This window comes from Acomys russatus, chromosome 17 (assembly GCF_903995435.1).
Source record: "Acomys russatus chromosome 17, mAcoRus1.1, whole genome shotgun sequence".
Classification (NCBI taxonomy): domain Eukaryota; kingdom Metazoa; phylum Chordata; class Mammalia; order Rodentia; family Muridae; genus Acomys; species Acomys russatus.
In genome coordinates this window covers 11,389,345-11,405,042 of record NC_067153.1, presented here as the reverse complement: position 1 = coordinate 11,405,042, position 15,698 = coordinate 11,389,345, and the positions used below count along the sequence as shown (strand labels likewise).

General features: G+C 42.5%; 1 protein-coding gene across 8 annotated transcripts in view; it reads right to left on the bottom strand.

Moving 5' to 3' along the window:
- Ptk2 (protein tyrosine kinase 2) overlaps positions 1-15,698 on the bottom strand; it is a 172,316-nt gene that overhangs the window by 46,184 nt on the left and 110,434 nt on the right. For all 8 annotated transcript variants that reach the window (XM_051159553.1, XM_051159546.1, XM_051159547.1 and 5 more), the window contains 6 exons: positions 11,753-11,837; positions 9,014-9,114; positions 7,300-7,415; positions 5,836-5,936; positions 3,117-3,206; positions 528-732 (listed from right to left, as the gene is read on the bottom strand). In XM_051159553.1, coding sequence (XP_051015510.1) covers positions 528-732; positions 3,117-3,206; positions 5,836-5,936; positions 7,300-7,415; positions 9,014-9,114; positions 11,753-11,837 — 698 coding nt within the window. The remainder of the gene's footprint in view (positions 1-527; positions 733-3,116; positions 3,207-5,835; positions 5,937-7,299; positions 7,416-9,013; positions 9,115-11,752; positions 11,838-15,698) is intronic.

Here is a 15,698-nt window from a genome sequence, read left to right as displayed (position 1 = left end):
CAAATGTTTAAAATACAACAGCAGAAGTTCTCAAAAGGTTCCAAAGTAAGGGCTCTCTTTGCGAGTTGGGGCTGATGGGGAGAGGTTTATTGGAGGAGAAAACATCTTAGCTAGATTCCAAAGACTGAATAGTTCATCAAGCAGCCAAGGGAGACTAAGAACAAAGCATGTGAAAAGGTCATGAGCTACATACAACAGGAGAGCTATAAAATAGTCAGGTGTGGCTGGTGCACAGAATGCCAGCCAGGGGTGTATGAGATGAGAGTCAAAATAATGGTTGGTTTGATAAAGTCCTGCTAAGTCAGAAGCAAGGGAAAGAATTAGATCATAAAGCTCCAGCAAGAACTGAAGATCTAGTTCACTTTAATAAAATAACAAGACATACAATTCAAATACCAAAGTATCTGAGTCCTGAAGAAGCAGTTCCACCTTAGATATGCTGACAAAACCATCTCAGAGCTATGACTGCAGAGGAGGAGAAGCAGCAAACCTGCCCCCGCCCCAGGCCCTTGCCACCCCACTCCTACCTGAGCTGAGCTTTAAGTTCAGTAAACCTGGGCCGCCTGCTGGGGTCATAGGCCCAGCATTTCGTCATAAGGCTGTAGAGAGTGGGAGGACAATTTGGAGGCATTGGTAATCTTTCCCCATTTTCAATTCGACCGATCACATCATTGTTCTTCACTCCTTGAAAAGGCTTCACGCCATGCATCAGTATCTCCCACATACACACACCTGCGGAGTGGGAACGAAAACAGTGCAGTGAGCTCAGCACCCAGAGAGAAAGGTCCAGGCTGGAGGGACCAGACAGGCAGCTGGCAGATCTGGGCAACTAGCCTAAAAGATGGTGGCATTCAGTCATCACCAAAACACAGGGGAATAGCAACAGCTAGTTCATGTGGCACAAAAACAACATCAGAGTCAGAACTTCCTCAGTGGCATACTTCTAAAAATTCTGGACGAGCAAGAAGTCTACCAGTATTATGTCTCTAGCTTTAACTAGTGAAAAAACAAACCACAGAAAACAAAAAAACAAATCCCCAATGACTTTTAGACCTGCCCCACCATCAAATTAGGTCTACACTGATTTTAACTACAGTCACTAAAGCTTAATAAAGATATCCTATCATTTTAAGTCTTGAGCCCAAGAAAGCTTAGATTCCTCACCAAGATACATTGTCACCTTGCTTACACAACATCTAACTCATCTAAAGGCCATGACTGGACCTCAGAAGGTGCACCCCACACTTTAACCCTGGGAATCCGGGATCTGTCCATCATCTTATTCACCAAAGAAGTCATCTTCCAAACAAATGAGCAAACCTAAAAGCACTGACACTAACAGTGGTGGCATGAGATAGGGAAATAGTATAGTAGCATCAGGTACAGGTCTTTTCTCAGCATCCCACGAGAGCCACTCTGTATTCTGGCCCTCCTTACTTCTTGTGCTTTTTGGACAGGCCAGCTCTAAGGAGCTTTCCCTGTGTCTACCAGGGAAATTACGATTCTTTTACATCTACTTCTATCCTCAAGCACACATTTATAAATGCTGCTCTGAGAGGAGGATACACGGGGCATAGTGAGGTTGGCGTCTGAGGAGGCAATCCACAGTATGTGTTAACTGGAACCAGATTCTTAAATTAGCCTTAAATTTAGTTCACAGAACTTAATTTGTAGAGTCCCTGACAAAGCAACACACTGCTGCTGAAGACAGAGCTGTTCCTCAATGGGAACCCGGGCGCATTACCAGCCATGGCACCACTATATCCTCTCTCCAGGTACCTATCTTTGAAATTTACATATCTCATCCTCAATTTCCAAAGCGGTCTTACATTTCTTTAAATACTGCATTTTTAAAGTCAAATCTATGATAACACCGATTATAAATAGTAATATGACAAAATGGGAAAACACGGCAGTGTAGTAGCTATGCGATAATCTTTTCTTACCAACACGACTCTTTTTAAACAATCATACATGAAACAATACAACTCAAACTGAGAAAGTACACATGAAGATAGCAAATAAAAGTGCATTAAAAAATGTCCCAAAGAGGTTGGGCATGGTGGTGCACACCTTTAATCCTAGCACTTGGGAGGTAGAAGCAGGTGAATTCTTGTGAGTTCGAGGCCATCCTGGTCTACATAGTGAGTCCAGGACAGCCAGGGCCACACAGAGAAAACCTGTCTCAGAAAGCTTCCCCCACTCCCAAAAAATATAAAGTTATTCCAAAAATGCTAAAATATGAAGAAATGAGCATTCAGACTGTGAAGCACAGAGTTCCCTAAGAAGATGAGCATCTGGCCTTGAGGTTTGTACAGCCAAATCCAACTTGTTCCTGCACTGACTAATCCCAGAGACTTGCTAAGCCTGTCTAAGAACTAAATAGATTAAAATCAACAACATTTAGACAGAAGGCAAGAACGCTAACTTGATACCTAGGAAGTTAATTTTACTTATAGAAGTTAAATAAACAAATGTATTTCTGTTCTGGAGGAGCTTCAAAGGTTACAGAAATAATTTCACCCAAAAGTACCCACAAGGGCCACAGGTGAATATCAGTGACAGAGGGAAAAGCAGAGTGCAGAGAGATACCTGCTTTGTGATGCTTCCTGAAAGAGGGGGGCATTTTAGGTTAGATGGGGGTTCAGCTGGAGAAGAAGGTATAAGAATAAGGCATTCCAGGCAGAAAGGCCAACATCAGGAAAGACAGTTCTAGAGACGGTAAGAAGAATCAGTCACTTTATGATCATAGAAAGTGTGTAAGCAGAGCCACACTTTCAATACAATACAGACCACAGAACAAAGGGGAGGGTGTGAGTGTAAAGGCCAAGTCAAATGAGATGAAGAGCCAGCTCCAAGTCTGGAGACAAGCATCTTCAGATCAAGAGACAAAGAACAAGCACAAATGCTCTGGGCCAGCAGGGCCTCATAGAGCCAGAAGAACCTACATTTTGGGAACAGTGGGAAAGCACAACAGAGAACAGTAGGAGCAGTGACGACAGGCCATCTTGACCAGAGGAGGCTGCAGCAGCATCTGACAAAAAAGATGTTCATTCTGAAGAGATAATGATAGTATTTTATAGAATATAGCAAAGTGTATTTTAAGAAATACTCACCAAACATCCACACGTCACTAGCTGAGGTAAAACGTCGAAAATTGATTGATTCTGGAGCCATCCATTTAATGGGTAATTTTCCTTTGGAAGCTAGAAGATTAATTTTAAAAAGTGAATTTTCTTTGTTAGTTGCTTTAATACTAACAGAGCTAGTCAAGATTTTCAGCAGCAAAATAAAAAGCATCAGCTCTGACCTATAGGTATCCATTTCTTTGGAAGAATAACTAATTTCCTTGGTGCTTTGAGGGGTGAGAAGTGGCCACCTTGGGGTAGGGGCACGAAACTTGGATGCCATTCTCTTTTTCATTTGAGGCAGAACCCATGGCAGGAAGAACACACAGGCCATGATATGAGGCTTTCCAGTATCCTGGAGCACATTCACCTGCAGTTGGGACCCTTGCTCTACAAGTGTCCCGTGTAAAGAACATACATTCCACTCCCTTTGAGGCAGTTATGCTTTACCAAGCTGACACAGACACAGACCCTATGTGCTCCTAGGAGATACACATAAACACATCTTGTGGCGATTACAACCTTAAATTCTAAAATAAATCTTGCTTGGGGGTTCTATTCTTTATAGACAAGGCTCACACCCACTAAGTCACTTGCCTGGGGTTGCTCTACAGACAGAAGCCAGCACTATGCTCTACCTCCTGACCAAGTCCTCTGGCTCAGACAAACCTCAGATGGAAATAGAGAGCCTGGGAAAGCTCAAAGGTTTTACTGCCCTGTGCATGCCCTGAATGATTACAAAAATCATCTCAAGGACTAACTTGGAGTTATAAAACTTCAGCAAAAACATGAATGGACAAAGCTGCTATCAGTGAAGGATCAGAGTTGACTGAATCTTCACCAATATGTCCAAGGCAGGAAGAAGTGATGGAATGAAAAACAAATATATTAAAGCAACTCTGAAAACATTCCATCCTACCAGAGGTGAGACACAACCTCATTAATGCTCCAGTTGCTCAGTTTCCTCAAGGGACTCTCATTCTTGATGGCAGGCAAAGAAACATAGTCAGATATAGTACCAGGAGTAACAGATGAAAAGCCTAAGCTAACTGTCCCGTAAACAGTGGGAGTGTGGGGAGGGCAGAGCACAGAACACGCAGGTACAAGCACAAGTTCTAAAGGCCTTCCTCTGTAAGCAACACACCATTTTGTAGTCCTTCAATTCTCAGAAAAGGGGGCATTTCGACAAGTCCCAAGCTGATGAAGTTTATATGGATTTGTCAACTAACTATCTTAAATGTTCAAACGATGTGAAATCTTCATCTTCATACATAGGAACTTGGAATTTAGCTCTATAGTAAAATTTTAGGACTCAGACTAGTTAAGATTTGAATTAGATATGAAATACACTTCAAAATAATGAAAAATGTAATATAAAACCACAAATCAAACTATTTTCTTATGTTAAAGAATCACTTTTGAAATAGAACAACAGTTCATGACGTGTCAGGTCTACTGGGTAAAGCACTCTGATCTGACTGAAGAGTTGTTAGCAGAGGCTGGGATCAGATCAGGGCCTCCCACACACTAAGCAGGCAGCCCACCACTGAGCTGCATTAGCGTTTGAGGTTTGGTGTGAAACTAGGTCTGACTTCTCTGGCATTGCTGCCCATGAAACAACTGTTATGCCATAGTGGGAGCTGTGTGATCAGTTCTACTTCTTCTTAACTCTCATCAGCAGCTTATGAATAATGAGTTTCTCTCCACTAGGCACTGGCACTACTTTTTCTTTCAGCAATTCTGATGAGTGTGTAGTGTTCTCACGGGGTGCAGAGGGGTGGTAGGGTGTTGAATGTGCATTTTCCTAGTGGTTAAGACCACAAACAATCTTTGTGCACTCACCTGCCACCCATCTAGTCTCTCAAGTCTATGTGTACTCAGATTTTTGTTGAGGGTTTAAATGCATTTGTTGTTTCTATTTTAAAGTTCTTCCTATATTCTGGAGACTACTATTTATCATTTATGTGCTTAGTAAGTATTTTCTCCTGTTCTGTACCTTGTCATTCTTCCTTTATAAAATAAATATGATTAATTTCAACATAGATGGATCTATCAATTTTATCTTTTAATGAACTTTGTTTTTGGATGCATGTATAAGGGCCCCTGTTAACTTCTAGCTCTTAAAGGGTTATGTTGTTTCTTTTGAATTTTATAGTTGTATGGCTTGTAACTAAGTCTTAGCCTGTTTTGAGTTATTTTGAGATGAAGTCTGGGTTGAAATTGTCCAAAAGTTCCAAGGACCACTGGCTGATAAGGCCATATTTCCTCTATTAAACTGGTCTTATACCTCAGTAAACACAACATGACACATTTTTTAAAAACTGCATTAAGGGGCTGGAGACAGCTCAATGGTTAAAAGCACTGTCTGGTCTTCCAGAGGTCCTGAGTTCAATTCCCAGCAACCACATGGTGGCTCACAACCATCTATACCCTCAAATGCCCTCTTCAGGCATGCAGATGTACATGCAGAGAGACCATTCATATACATAAAATAAATAATAAATCTTTTAAAAACGGCATTAAAATCTTGGTGTGTTGCATACCTGTAATTCTAGGATTTGGAAGAATAAAGCAGAAGGATTACAAGTTTGGGGCCAGTCCTGGATACAGTAGTGAGACCCTGTCAAAAAACCAAGCCTCCCCCAAAACAGAACACACATATCAAAGATTCAGGGCTTATTTACCAGGTGTTGCCCTAGTTTCTCACCTTTATAATAAGTACTGTCTTCCATATATCGAGATAACCCAAAGTCTCCTAATTTTACACAATCATTTGAAGACACCAGAACATTCCGAGCAGCAATATCCCTGATAAAGAAGAAATGGGGACAGTAAGCATAACTAAAACAACGCCATCACATGTACAGGCAGGTATTTTGAGAGACAGCTTATAATGGAGAGATTTGTAAGTTGTTTTACTTCATAGTATTCCTTCTAGAGGATCTGTATAAAAATGAGTTGATGATCCTTATGAATAATGGCAAAATGTATTCTCAAACACTGAAAATACTCATCATCTTTACAGACTCACACAATGACGGCATTATATTGATAAGCACTGATACTTGGTCAGCATAACTGGAGACCTCCATAAACAGAATTCCCTGTATGCACTTGTTCAGAATAATTTTGGTGATATAGTCTGCCGTAATACTGAACATCAAAGCAGTAACTCAGCCGTGATCCTCAGAAAACACTGTAGGGACTTTCATTTGTGTTTTAACCCAAAGCTGCAAACGCTAAGTGACATTCTGAAGAATGACAATGTCACTCACCACATTTAGATATTTTGCAGTCTCAGTTATTATCTGCTCTGGGGCCACTTCCACACATTTACTGTTCCACAACTACAGGCTCTATATTAATGTTTATGGAACGAACATACATCTTGAAAGCATCATACAAGAAACGGGGCAGAGGAAGTGCTTCCAGGGGCAGGCTGAGACAGTCCCACTGCAACCTGGGCTGGTCTAGAATCCAAGGAACTCCTCTAGCATTAACCTCCTAGAGGGGCTGGGAGTAACAGTGTGAGTTACCATGCCTACCTTATGAAAATCTTTTGTCTGTTAACATGCCATGATCCTTCCCTCTGAAAAGACATAAAATACCTTGACACCCTTGGACCCTCTGGAGACAGAGTCTCACTATGTAGATCAGGCTGTCCTGGAACTCACAGAGATCTGCCCGCCTCTGCCTTCTAAGTGCTAGGAGTAAAGGGATGCAGCACCACGAGTGGCTCAACACCTGACTTTTTAATGAATGAACAGTAGACTCAAATGATACACAAGCAGCTGTGTACAGGGTGCAGAAAGTTAACTTCCTTCCTTGTTTCTCATTGTTAACTGTTTGGTACTGAAATTCCCACTCATCCTCCAGCAGATGTGTTTGAACACTAGCTGATGGTGGCTTATTTTGGGAGCTTGTGGAATGTTTTGGAGATGGGACCTAACTGGCAGAAAGTCACTGGGAAACCCCTGATTGGTTGATTCCAGGCTAGTTCCTGATGCTTCTATTGCCATTCCTTCCCCACAATGACAGCCAGATTCCCTGAAACCACAAACCAAAGGAAATCCTTCCCGAAGCTGTTTCTGTCAGTGATAAAAAAAGTTAATTCACTTGTGCATGCTCACCCCCATGAGAAGGCAATGAAGCAGCTTTGTGAATGTCTTACCTGTGAACAAATCTTTTGCTTTCCAGATATGCAAGAGCTGTACTAAGCTGATAGGCATACAGGATCAAAGATGCCAGATCCAAGCTGTATTTCCTTACTTGCAAAAATGACCTCAGCTTTTGAAACAATGGCCAAGACAAAAAAGAGGATTAGAGACAGAGAATATATAACAGCACAAAAGAGTCATTTAACACCACTGTGAATAAAACAAAAAAAAATATGCATTTTTATTTTACTTATTTATTTACATTGATTTATTTATGAATGAATGAATTTATGAGACAGGGTCTTGCTATGTAACCTTGGCTGGCCTCCAACTCACAGGATCTCCCTGCCTCTGCCTGAGCACTAGGATTAAAGGCATGAACCACTATGCCCAACTCTCCAAACGGATTTTAAATTGTACAATATTTCAGTTCTTCTTTAATAAATGTGTAAAAGATGAAACAAATTATTATTCATTTAAAATCCTTTTAAAAATTAGAATCTTTATGACTACAAATTTCTAAAACAAGAAAAAGATGGGCCTGAGGAAAAGAAAGGGGGAAAAAAAAGATGCTGTAAAGCACTGATAAACACTAACACCCAGAGAACCAAAGGACAGTCACTATTACAAGCACTGCACACAGCACTGTCCATCTATGCCCAGCTGCACCTCACTGTGCATCAGGGAGCGTTTGAGGGTAAGATAGGGAAAGGAGAAGGCGACGGTGCCCTCTTTCTTTCCTCATCCATGGTTTGGATGCAGAAGCCTAAAATGGTCACACACTGGGTGTTTCTCCTATGGGCTTACCAGTCTTATCACTGACATCATTCATTCAGATAAATGGTAATATGAGGTGTTATCAACACCCTAATTTCTAAAAGAAGTTAGCAAATAAAAGGGAATCATTTAGCAAACTCTTCAAAAGCAAAAAGCATAAAGAAAAACAAAAATCAAAAAACAACTATAAATCAACACCACACATCACCCTTCATCTGATGGGGAACTGAGGACAGAGGGAAAGGAAGGGGGAGCTGTAAAGTAAATGTTGGCCACTTCCGTGCCCAGCTGAGTCAGACTCAGCAGCCTGGGTGGATCTCAGGATCTGCTGCTCTACCAAGCTTCCAGCCCACCTTGTTCCAGGTGGAGGTGATGACTAATTAGTTTCCATGTTTTGGTGAATGTCAAACAGGGCCAATGACACTCTCTTACTCATAGTTTTCAAAGAAACTGAGTAATGGGTTAGTCTCAAAGACTAAAAGTGAATTCCAGGAGGAGTAAGAAGCTGTTTGGATTTAGCACTGCTTCTTTCACCCTCAGGTCATTGAGCTAGTTCTTCAGGCAAAGGCACAAGAAAGAAACTATCTAGTCATCTGCTGACACCTGTTTCAGTTACACAACTAGATGGACAGGAAACTGGCACAAGTGCTGAGAAGGAGACTGTCCTGGAATGTCATAGTGAAGATTTTATTTCATTTTATGCTGAAGATGGGAGTCTCACACTAAATTGTCCAGATTGGCCTCCAACTCCTGGGGTCAAGTAATCAACCCTCTTCAACCTCACAAGCAGTGAGGACAACAAATGTGTTCTATCAGGCCCAGTTCAACGATGAAGACTTTTATACCACAGCGTCTGAATGAGAAGCATACATAAGCTTCAATGATGTAACCTGTGTATTTGTGTTATGCATGTGAGGGCTATCACACAGCAGGTGCCTGGGGTATTTGTACCTCTCCAAGTGTGCACAACTCCATGATTATCCAGACAGGATTCTCTGTAATGACTCCAATCAGCTTCACGATGTGAGGATGGTCAAACTGACGCATTGTTACTAGGGGAAAAGTGGTCTCCAGTTAATCTCCTAAAGCCTTTTCAGTCTCTTTAAACTAGCTCAATTCACACATGAGGCTGAAAGCATAAAAACTGTGTATCCAATGCCGAAGGTCAATCCTGAGTGTATGTGGGTGAAAGCTGGCACAAAAAAGGCACATGGCACTATCAGGACGTAAGATAAAACCCATTTTGGTGAGGAAAAGGGGGCCCTAGAACTATACCCACTAGCAACCACAAGGACCTCTGTGTTGAAGATAAATGTCTCTAGTACCTATCACTGTGTTCTTGTTCTCCTGAGTGTAAATGGCTGCTCTTAGGCCCCTAAAGAAGATCAGTTCTCACACAGTTGTGAGTAAGTGTGTGACAGAGAAACACTGGATGCTATCTGTCTGGCATGTTCTACTGTGGCCCAACATTACCTTTCAGGAGGGGTCCCATGTAAATTGATGTTCACAAGTCATAGGGCTTGACACCCTGACTGAGCCCAGGAAAAGAAAAAATGTAGTACATACACACGTATACTTATGTATGGCACATAACCATTCAAAACTTCTACAGCTCTCTAGCATCATAATAAAAGCTAACCTTTAGAAAGTTACAGAACCTCAAAAGAACCTCCAAGAACTTTTAAAAGCAACTAGTTCAGTGACTATTGAAACACAGGACTTGAAAATGCTAAAAGGAAAAACAAAAACAAAAGGATACCTAACAAGGAAATACCACAACAACAAAAGTGTCTATGAGTGACCACGCACACGTGAGTGCAGTTGTCTAGAAAGGGCAGAAGATGAAGTCAGATTCTCTGGAGCTGGACTTGCAGGTGGTTGTGAACCTCCTCATGTGGCTGCTGGGAACTGAACCCAGGTCCTTTGCAAAAATAGCAGTTTATGTACTTAACTGCTGAGCCATCTCTCCAGGCCCTGCTTGTTTGTATTTAACATATAATATACATGGAGAATGAAAACCCAAAGTATACCATTAAATTCTATATTGTTAAGTTCAGGGTCTTGCAGTCACGGGGAAACTCACACTGCACTACAAATTCTGGGTAAAGTTTAGCTTATCATTTATCTATGTGTGTGTGGTGGTTGGGGGTCGGGGGGAGAAGGCAGCACACAGATGAAGGACCAAGGGCTGCCACCTGCTTGCACACTCACTGTAACCATGCCTGCCTGTGCATTTCTTTACACACCATCTGTGTTTCTATGGGGCTGGAGAGTTGAGATGGAAGTCACATTGTCATCAAAGCTGAAATCTTTACTATCTTGCCCACACCTTAAGTTTAACTATTCTTGGCCTAGGCCATCTCTCACATCTTACTTACAGCCTGTTATTGTCAGGGTGGTGGTGGGTGGGTGGGGACAGCTATACATCTGTTACATTCCCTAAAGAAGCCGTGAACAAATCTTTCAAAGAAGGAAACAGTCTTAATTTAACTTGGCTATTACTACAGAAATATACAACTGAGTTCTGCAGTGGTATCCTACAAAAATCACAGCACAGCAACTGCTTAGACACATATACTTGTAAAAAAGAGTTAATGCACAAAAACCTCTCCAAGGTAAGGTATGCAAGAAGCTAGCTTTGAGGACTAGCTGGTCTGTTGTTCTTTGAACTGTGTACTCAAGAAACCAACTACCTAGATAAAAGCCACTGGCCAGGCCGCTTTTCACTCTCAAATCAGGGATTAAGGCATATGACTAAAGATACAGTTAATATGACATCACAGTGTGAATTACTCTGTGGTGACTGGTTAGATGACTAGGTGACATGATATGTGAAGTGGATGAGATCCATCCAATGTCTGTGTCCTGAGCATCACAGGGATTCTGTCCTAGGCTGAGCCCTACACTGGTCCCTGTGCAGAGTGATGAGTACAAAGCCCTTGTCCCCATAGAGCTTGAAGTCTAGAGGGAGAGACCGATAGTAAGCACATGTGATCTTTTATGTATTTAAACACAAACTCTGAAGTGGAGCAGAATGTGGCCCTGTGGTTGGTGGGAGGCACAGATTTGAAGGATAAAAATGGAGAAACCGTATGAGATGAGAAGGAACATCACAGCGTTTGATGTGTACAAGCTAGACAAGCTCCTACTCTGCACCACTATGCTTTCAGAGTGAAGGTTCAGGCTCATAATGCACAGCTCATCTGAGATGACCTGACCTGATGTACACACCTAGGCCAGAAGGCTGTGAGGTGGGTGGTGGAAATCACTTCTAGCTTAAGTCACCCAGGAAGCTGTCAAAGCAAGCCTCTCCTGGGGTTTCTGTGTGACTCCATAGAGCAGGAAGCTAGTCATGATCCTGACTCATCTGTAGTTTATAGGTTCTGTGGGGACACAACTGTGCTGTTGGTTACCTCTGTACTCAAGGGACCTGGCAGAGCCTGGGCTAGAGCCATTTATGTGCACACAGCAGCTCTGGCTAGAGATGCTGGATGCTACAGGAAACAAATAGAGGGAATGTGCCATCTTCCTTTACATGTAAGCCTGTCTGCCTATGGAAATGTGTCATATTTAGACATTAGTTTACAGGGTGAATAATGTCCTATAAAAGTGAAAGCATATTTCCTGCAAAGACGGCTAGATTCAGGCAAAAGGTCAAATGAAGTGCCACAAAAGTTTCAATGAACTTACAGGCTTCTTGAAGAAACTTCTCTCTCACGCTGTCCGAAGTACAATTTTTACATGTTTTGATTGCAACAGCCAAAGCTGGGTTCTCCTGTGCCAGAGAAGTCACAGATACAAAAATCACACATACATGCAAAAAGGTTCTTTGTATTAGTCCACGCTCCCCACCCCCACCCCAACACGGAAGGCTGTTTGTTTCGTAATTATGGACTTATGGTTAGACAGAACTAGAACTATAATATCAGGGAGTTAAGAACATTCTGTATGAAATCCCAGAGTAAAATGGACATGTATGTGAAATGCCACAGGCAAGTACTAGATGCTGAGTATGTGCACTATGGTCAGTGCTGTTCTAGGTTCTCGAGGCACACCAGTCAACAACAGGTGGAAGGCACCTGCTTTAGGCTGGCTGGCATTCCCGTGCAAACACCAATAATAAAGTCAGTCATTTCACAATGCGTTTTAGAAGACAGGAATACATCAGGCAGGACCCAGGAGACAAGAGGGTAGCAGCTATACAAGGAACACTTCGCTGAATAGATAAGAAGAGGCAAAGATTCAAAGAAGAGGGAGCCGGTCATAGTGAAGTGGGGAAGTTGCATGGTGCTGAAGGAATGGTGAACATGGCAGCTTAAAGGAATTGGGCACATGAGTGGTGTAGCAAGGTTGCAGCAGCAGAGTTTGTAAGGGTAGAAACACTGAGACTAGAGAACCTAGGAGCCAGAAAGGGTGTGTGCGTGCTTCTAGGCTAATATAAAGACATGGTTTTCATTTCAGGAAGATGGGAGCTTGGATCTGGACAGGACAGTTGAACCCACTGTCTAGGGAAGTCTCAAATTACTAGCAATCCTCCTGCAGCAGCCTCTCCAATGCTGAGCCACCATGCCTAACTGAACCTGTGGTTCCGACCATTTGGGTTTGGAAAGAACACTCTGGCTCCATCTACTGCTGAGAAAGAATATAGAAATTGCAATAGGGCATGGAGCTGGTATATGTATCTACTGCTGAAACCTGGGTGACGAGCTATGGTGGCCTGGGAGTGGGCAGCAGTAGAAGTAGGAAGAGGGCTGGGCATCTGGATTTTTCCTTCAACACTGGGCAAAGATGGCTGTTGGTGTGCTAGGAGAGAGTGGACTCCGGTTTTGACCCAGAGAATCTAATGATGCGGAAGGAGAAATCAAAGTTCAAAGTCTCTAAATGTGATCAGCAGGGGCACTGTTGAGACCGCAGGGACACCAGAGGTATTAGGATAGTCTGATCCTTGGGACTGTACATCGCTAGAATAAACAATAGGTTCAGGATTGCTTTGCATCCCCTGAAAAGTCAAAGAAGAGAAAATGGTCAAAGAGCCACAGAACAGAAGAACCAAGAATATGTGTAGTTCTAGAAGCCAAAGAGTTTGTCTTCAGGTTGACATGATAAAGCTTAAGTGACAGAAGGAACGTAAAGGAAGAAATGGTCTGTGGCTTTGAGTTTATGAAGGACACTGTACAGATGAGCATGGGCAGACATATTTGTCAAAGCCATGTATTCACTTCACCTTATGCCTCACCTTCTGTCACTAAGCAAAGAAGAGAGGAGGAGGAAAGCAAAGTGGAGCAGTCAGGGCTTTACAAAGGCTTGGCAAATGCTAAGTCACCTCAGTCCCACTGTCTCTATTGGTTAACTGCTGTCATCATGCTATGAAATGTGGATTAATAACATAAGCAGAGGTCAAAGACCACAGCATAATGCTGTTGCAAATCCTTCATGATTTCTTTTATAACCCCTTTCTTCCTAAAATCAGGTAGATGTGACGAGAACTGTGCTATGTGGTCTCACATGGGGCTGCCTGATCTGTGTTTGGTTGTCTCAGCCAGCTCTAAGCATTTCTGTGCTCTCTGCAGGTTTCCCCCAAGGCTACTCTATCTTGCTCTGAAGAATGTACTAGAGAGACCCAGGCCCTGAATAGCGAGCTTGAGTCAACAGTTATTAGAAGGCACAGTAGTTGCCAAACCATGATGGTTGAGAGGCAGCTGCTTAAAAAGTGAATCAGGACATTTCATAGTCACTATAAGCACCAGTCATACGCAGCAAGGACTAGACATAGAGAGCTGGGGAGAAAGGTAACTTTGAGCTTTCTCAGTGTTGAAAAATCAAGACTCAGCCTTGGGTGAGACACTCACGCACTTAGCGAATTTACCTCGTGCCTTTGGACCTTGTGTCACTAACATGCTGGCCTTCAGCCAGCACCTCTTGTCCTTACTTTCCCTGGGACTCTATACTCCAAGAGTGGAGCTACTCACTTCCTGAGTCCACTTGAACGTGCAAAGTTATTTTTAAGGTAGCATGATTCAAACAGAACTTTACACAGCACACTGGAGAGTGATTATGTGCCCCTTTGAAAAGAATGGGATATGTGAGCCAGTATTTTTCTGGGTGTTATTGTGAGGATGTTTTTGAAGGACAATGTTTCGTTTTGTTATGTGACTAGACTACCTTGATCTCACAATCCTCCTGCCCAGCTTTCCAAGTGCTGGGATGACAGGTTTGCGCCTCCATATCTGGTTCACCAATGAGTTAACATTCAGGTTGTGAGCTTTCCAATATGTGGGCCTCACCCTGAAGCACCCACAATGAGGGGGGAACTGAGATACTGTCTTCTGGCCTTAGACTGACTAATTTTCACTTTCTCCGCTTTTGGACTTTGGACCACATCATCAACTCTTCTGAGTTTGCTAACCTGAGGTCTTGGAACTGGCTAGCTTCCACCACTACAGAAACCAACTCCTTAACTCATATCTATACAGACCCTATGCTGTGTCTCTTGAGCAGACTGTCACAGCTGTGTGTTCCATAGTCTTCTCCATGTCCAAGATGAAACCATGGCCACAGCTATTTAAAGAAGACATCCTGAGGAAGCTTCTGAATTTCTGTTTTCCTTACACTTATACCCAACAGTTTAGGAGCAGGTCTTCCTGTTCCTATACCCAGCACACATCCCACTGAAGTTGTTCTCTAGAGGACCCCAGGTAAGACAGCCACTACTGCCTTCCTACAACACCCTCTGCTATAACTCTGCACAAAGCAGAAAGACATTCTAAAAATGCAAAATGATCTCCTCACAATGTCCAACTCTCTTCCCTTCAGGCTACAGGCCCAGCCTTCCACCTAGAACTCTGGTATCCGGCCCTATCTGCTACACTCAATTCTCTCTCCTGTTCCAACAAGACATCAGAAAGGGATTCCACAGACGGTGGTTCTTGCTATTGTTCTGAAGGCAGCAATTCAGTTTGCAGCTACAGTAAATACCAGACTGAGGCTATAGGACTGTTACACCTAAGATAGATTCATTTTTTTTTTTAAGGGGGGAGGCACAGCGAGGGAGTTCACCAACTCTGCTGTGTTAGCAAGACGATAGTAAGTCTGGAAGTTTACTTATCAGGAGTGTAAAAGGAAAAGGCAGACCACCTGATTTAGTAACAGAAACCCATGAGCCTCATTGCCATGTCTAAGCTTATGTCTTCTACTCAATTCCGATCCAGGCTTCCTTCTGCTATATTTTACCCTCAAAAGGCAGCGTTGAGACAATGAAAACAAATACAGATACAGGGTTTTTGCTTTTTGTTGTTGTTGTTTTTGAAATTGAAAAAGTAAAATAGGAAAAAGGTAAAATACACTGTCAGAACACAGTCCAAGAATAGAGTTGTGTGAGATTCGGAGTGCTTGTAAGAAAACTCCAAGAAAATAAGAAAATTCTTATGACCTCCGTTTCTTCAAAACACTAAGGGACTTGTTCTTGGAAAGTGTTTTTGTGCTCCTCTCAGGGTTACAGACAGAGTTTACTTCAGCTGTTGTTATTTATATGCCTCTATGTAAAAACATGTTTTTGCCAAATGTGGCTTGTCCTTGTGATTGAACATCTTACTCAGTGATTCTTAACTCCCAGACTATAAATTGCTTGATGCTCTGA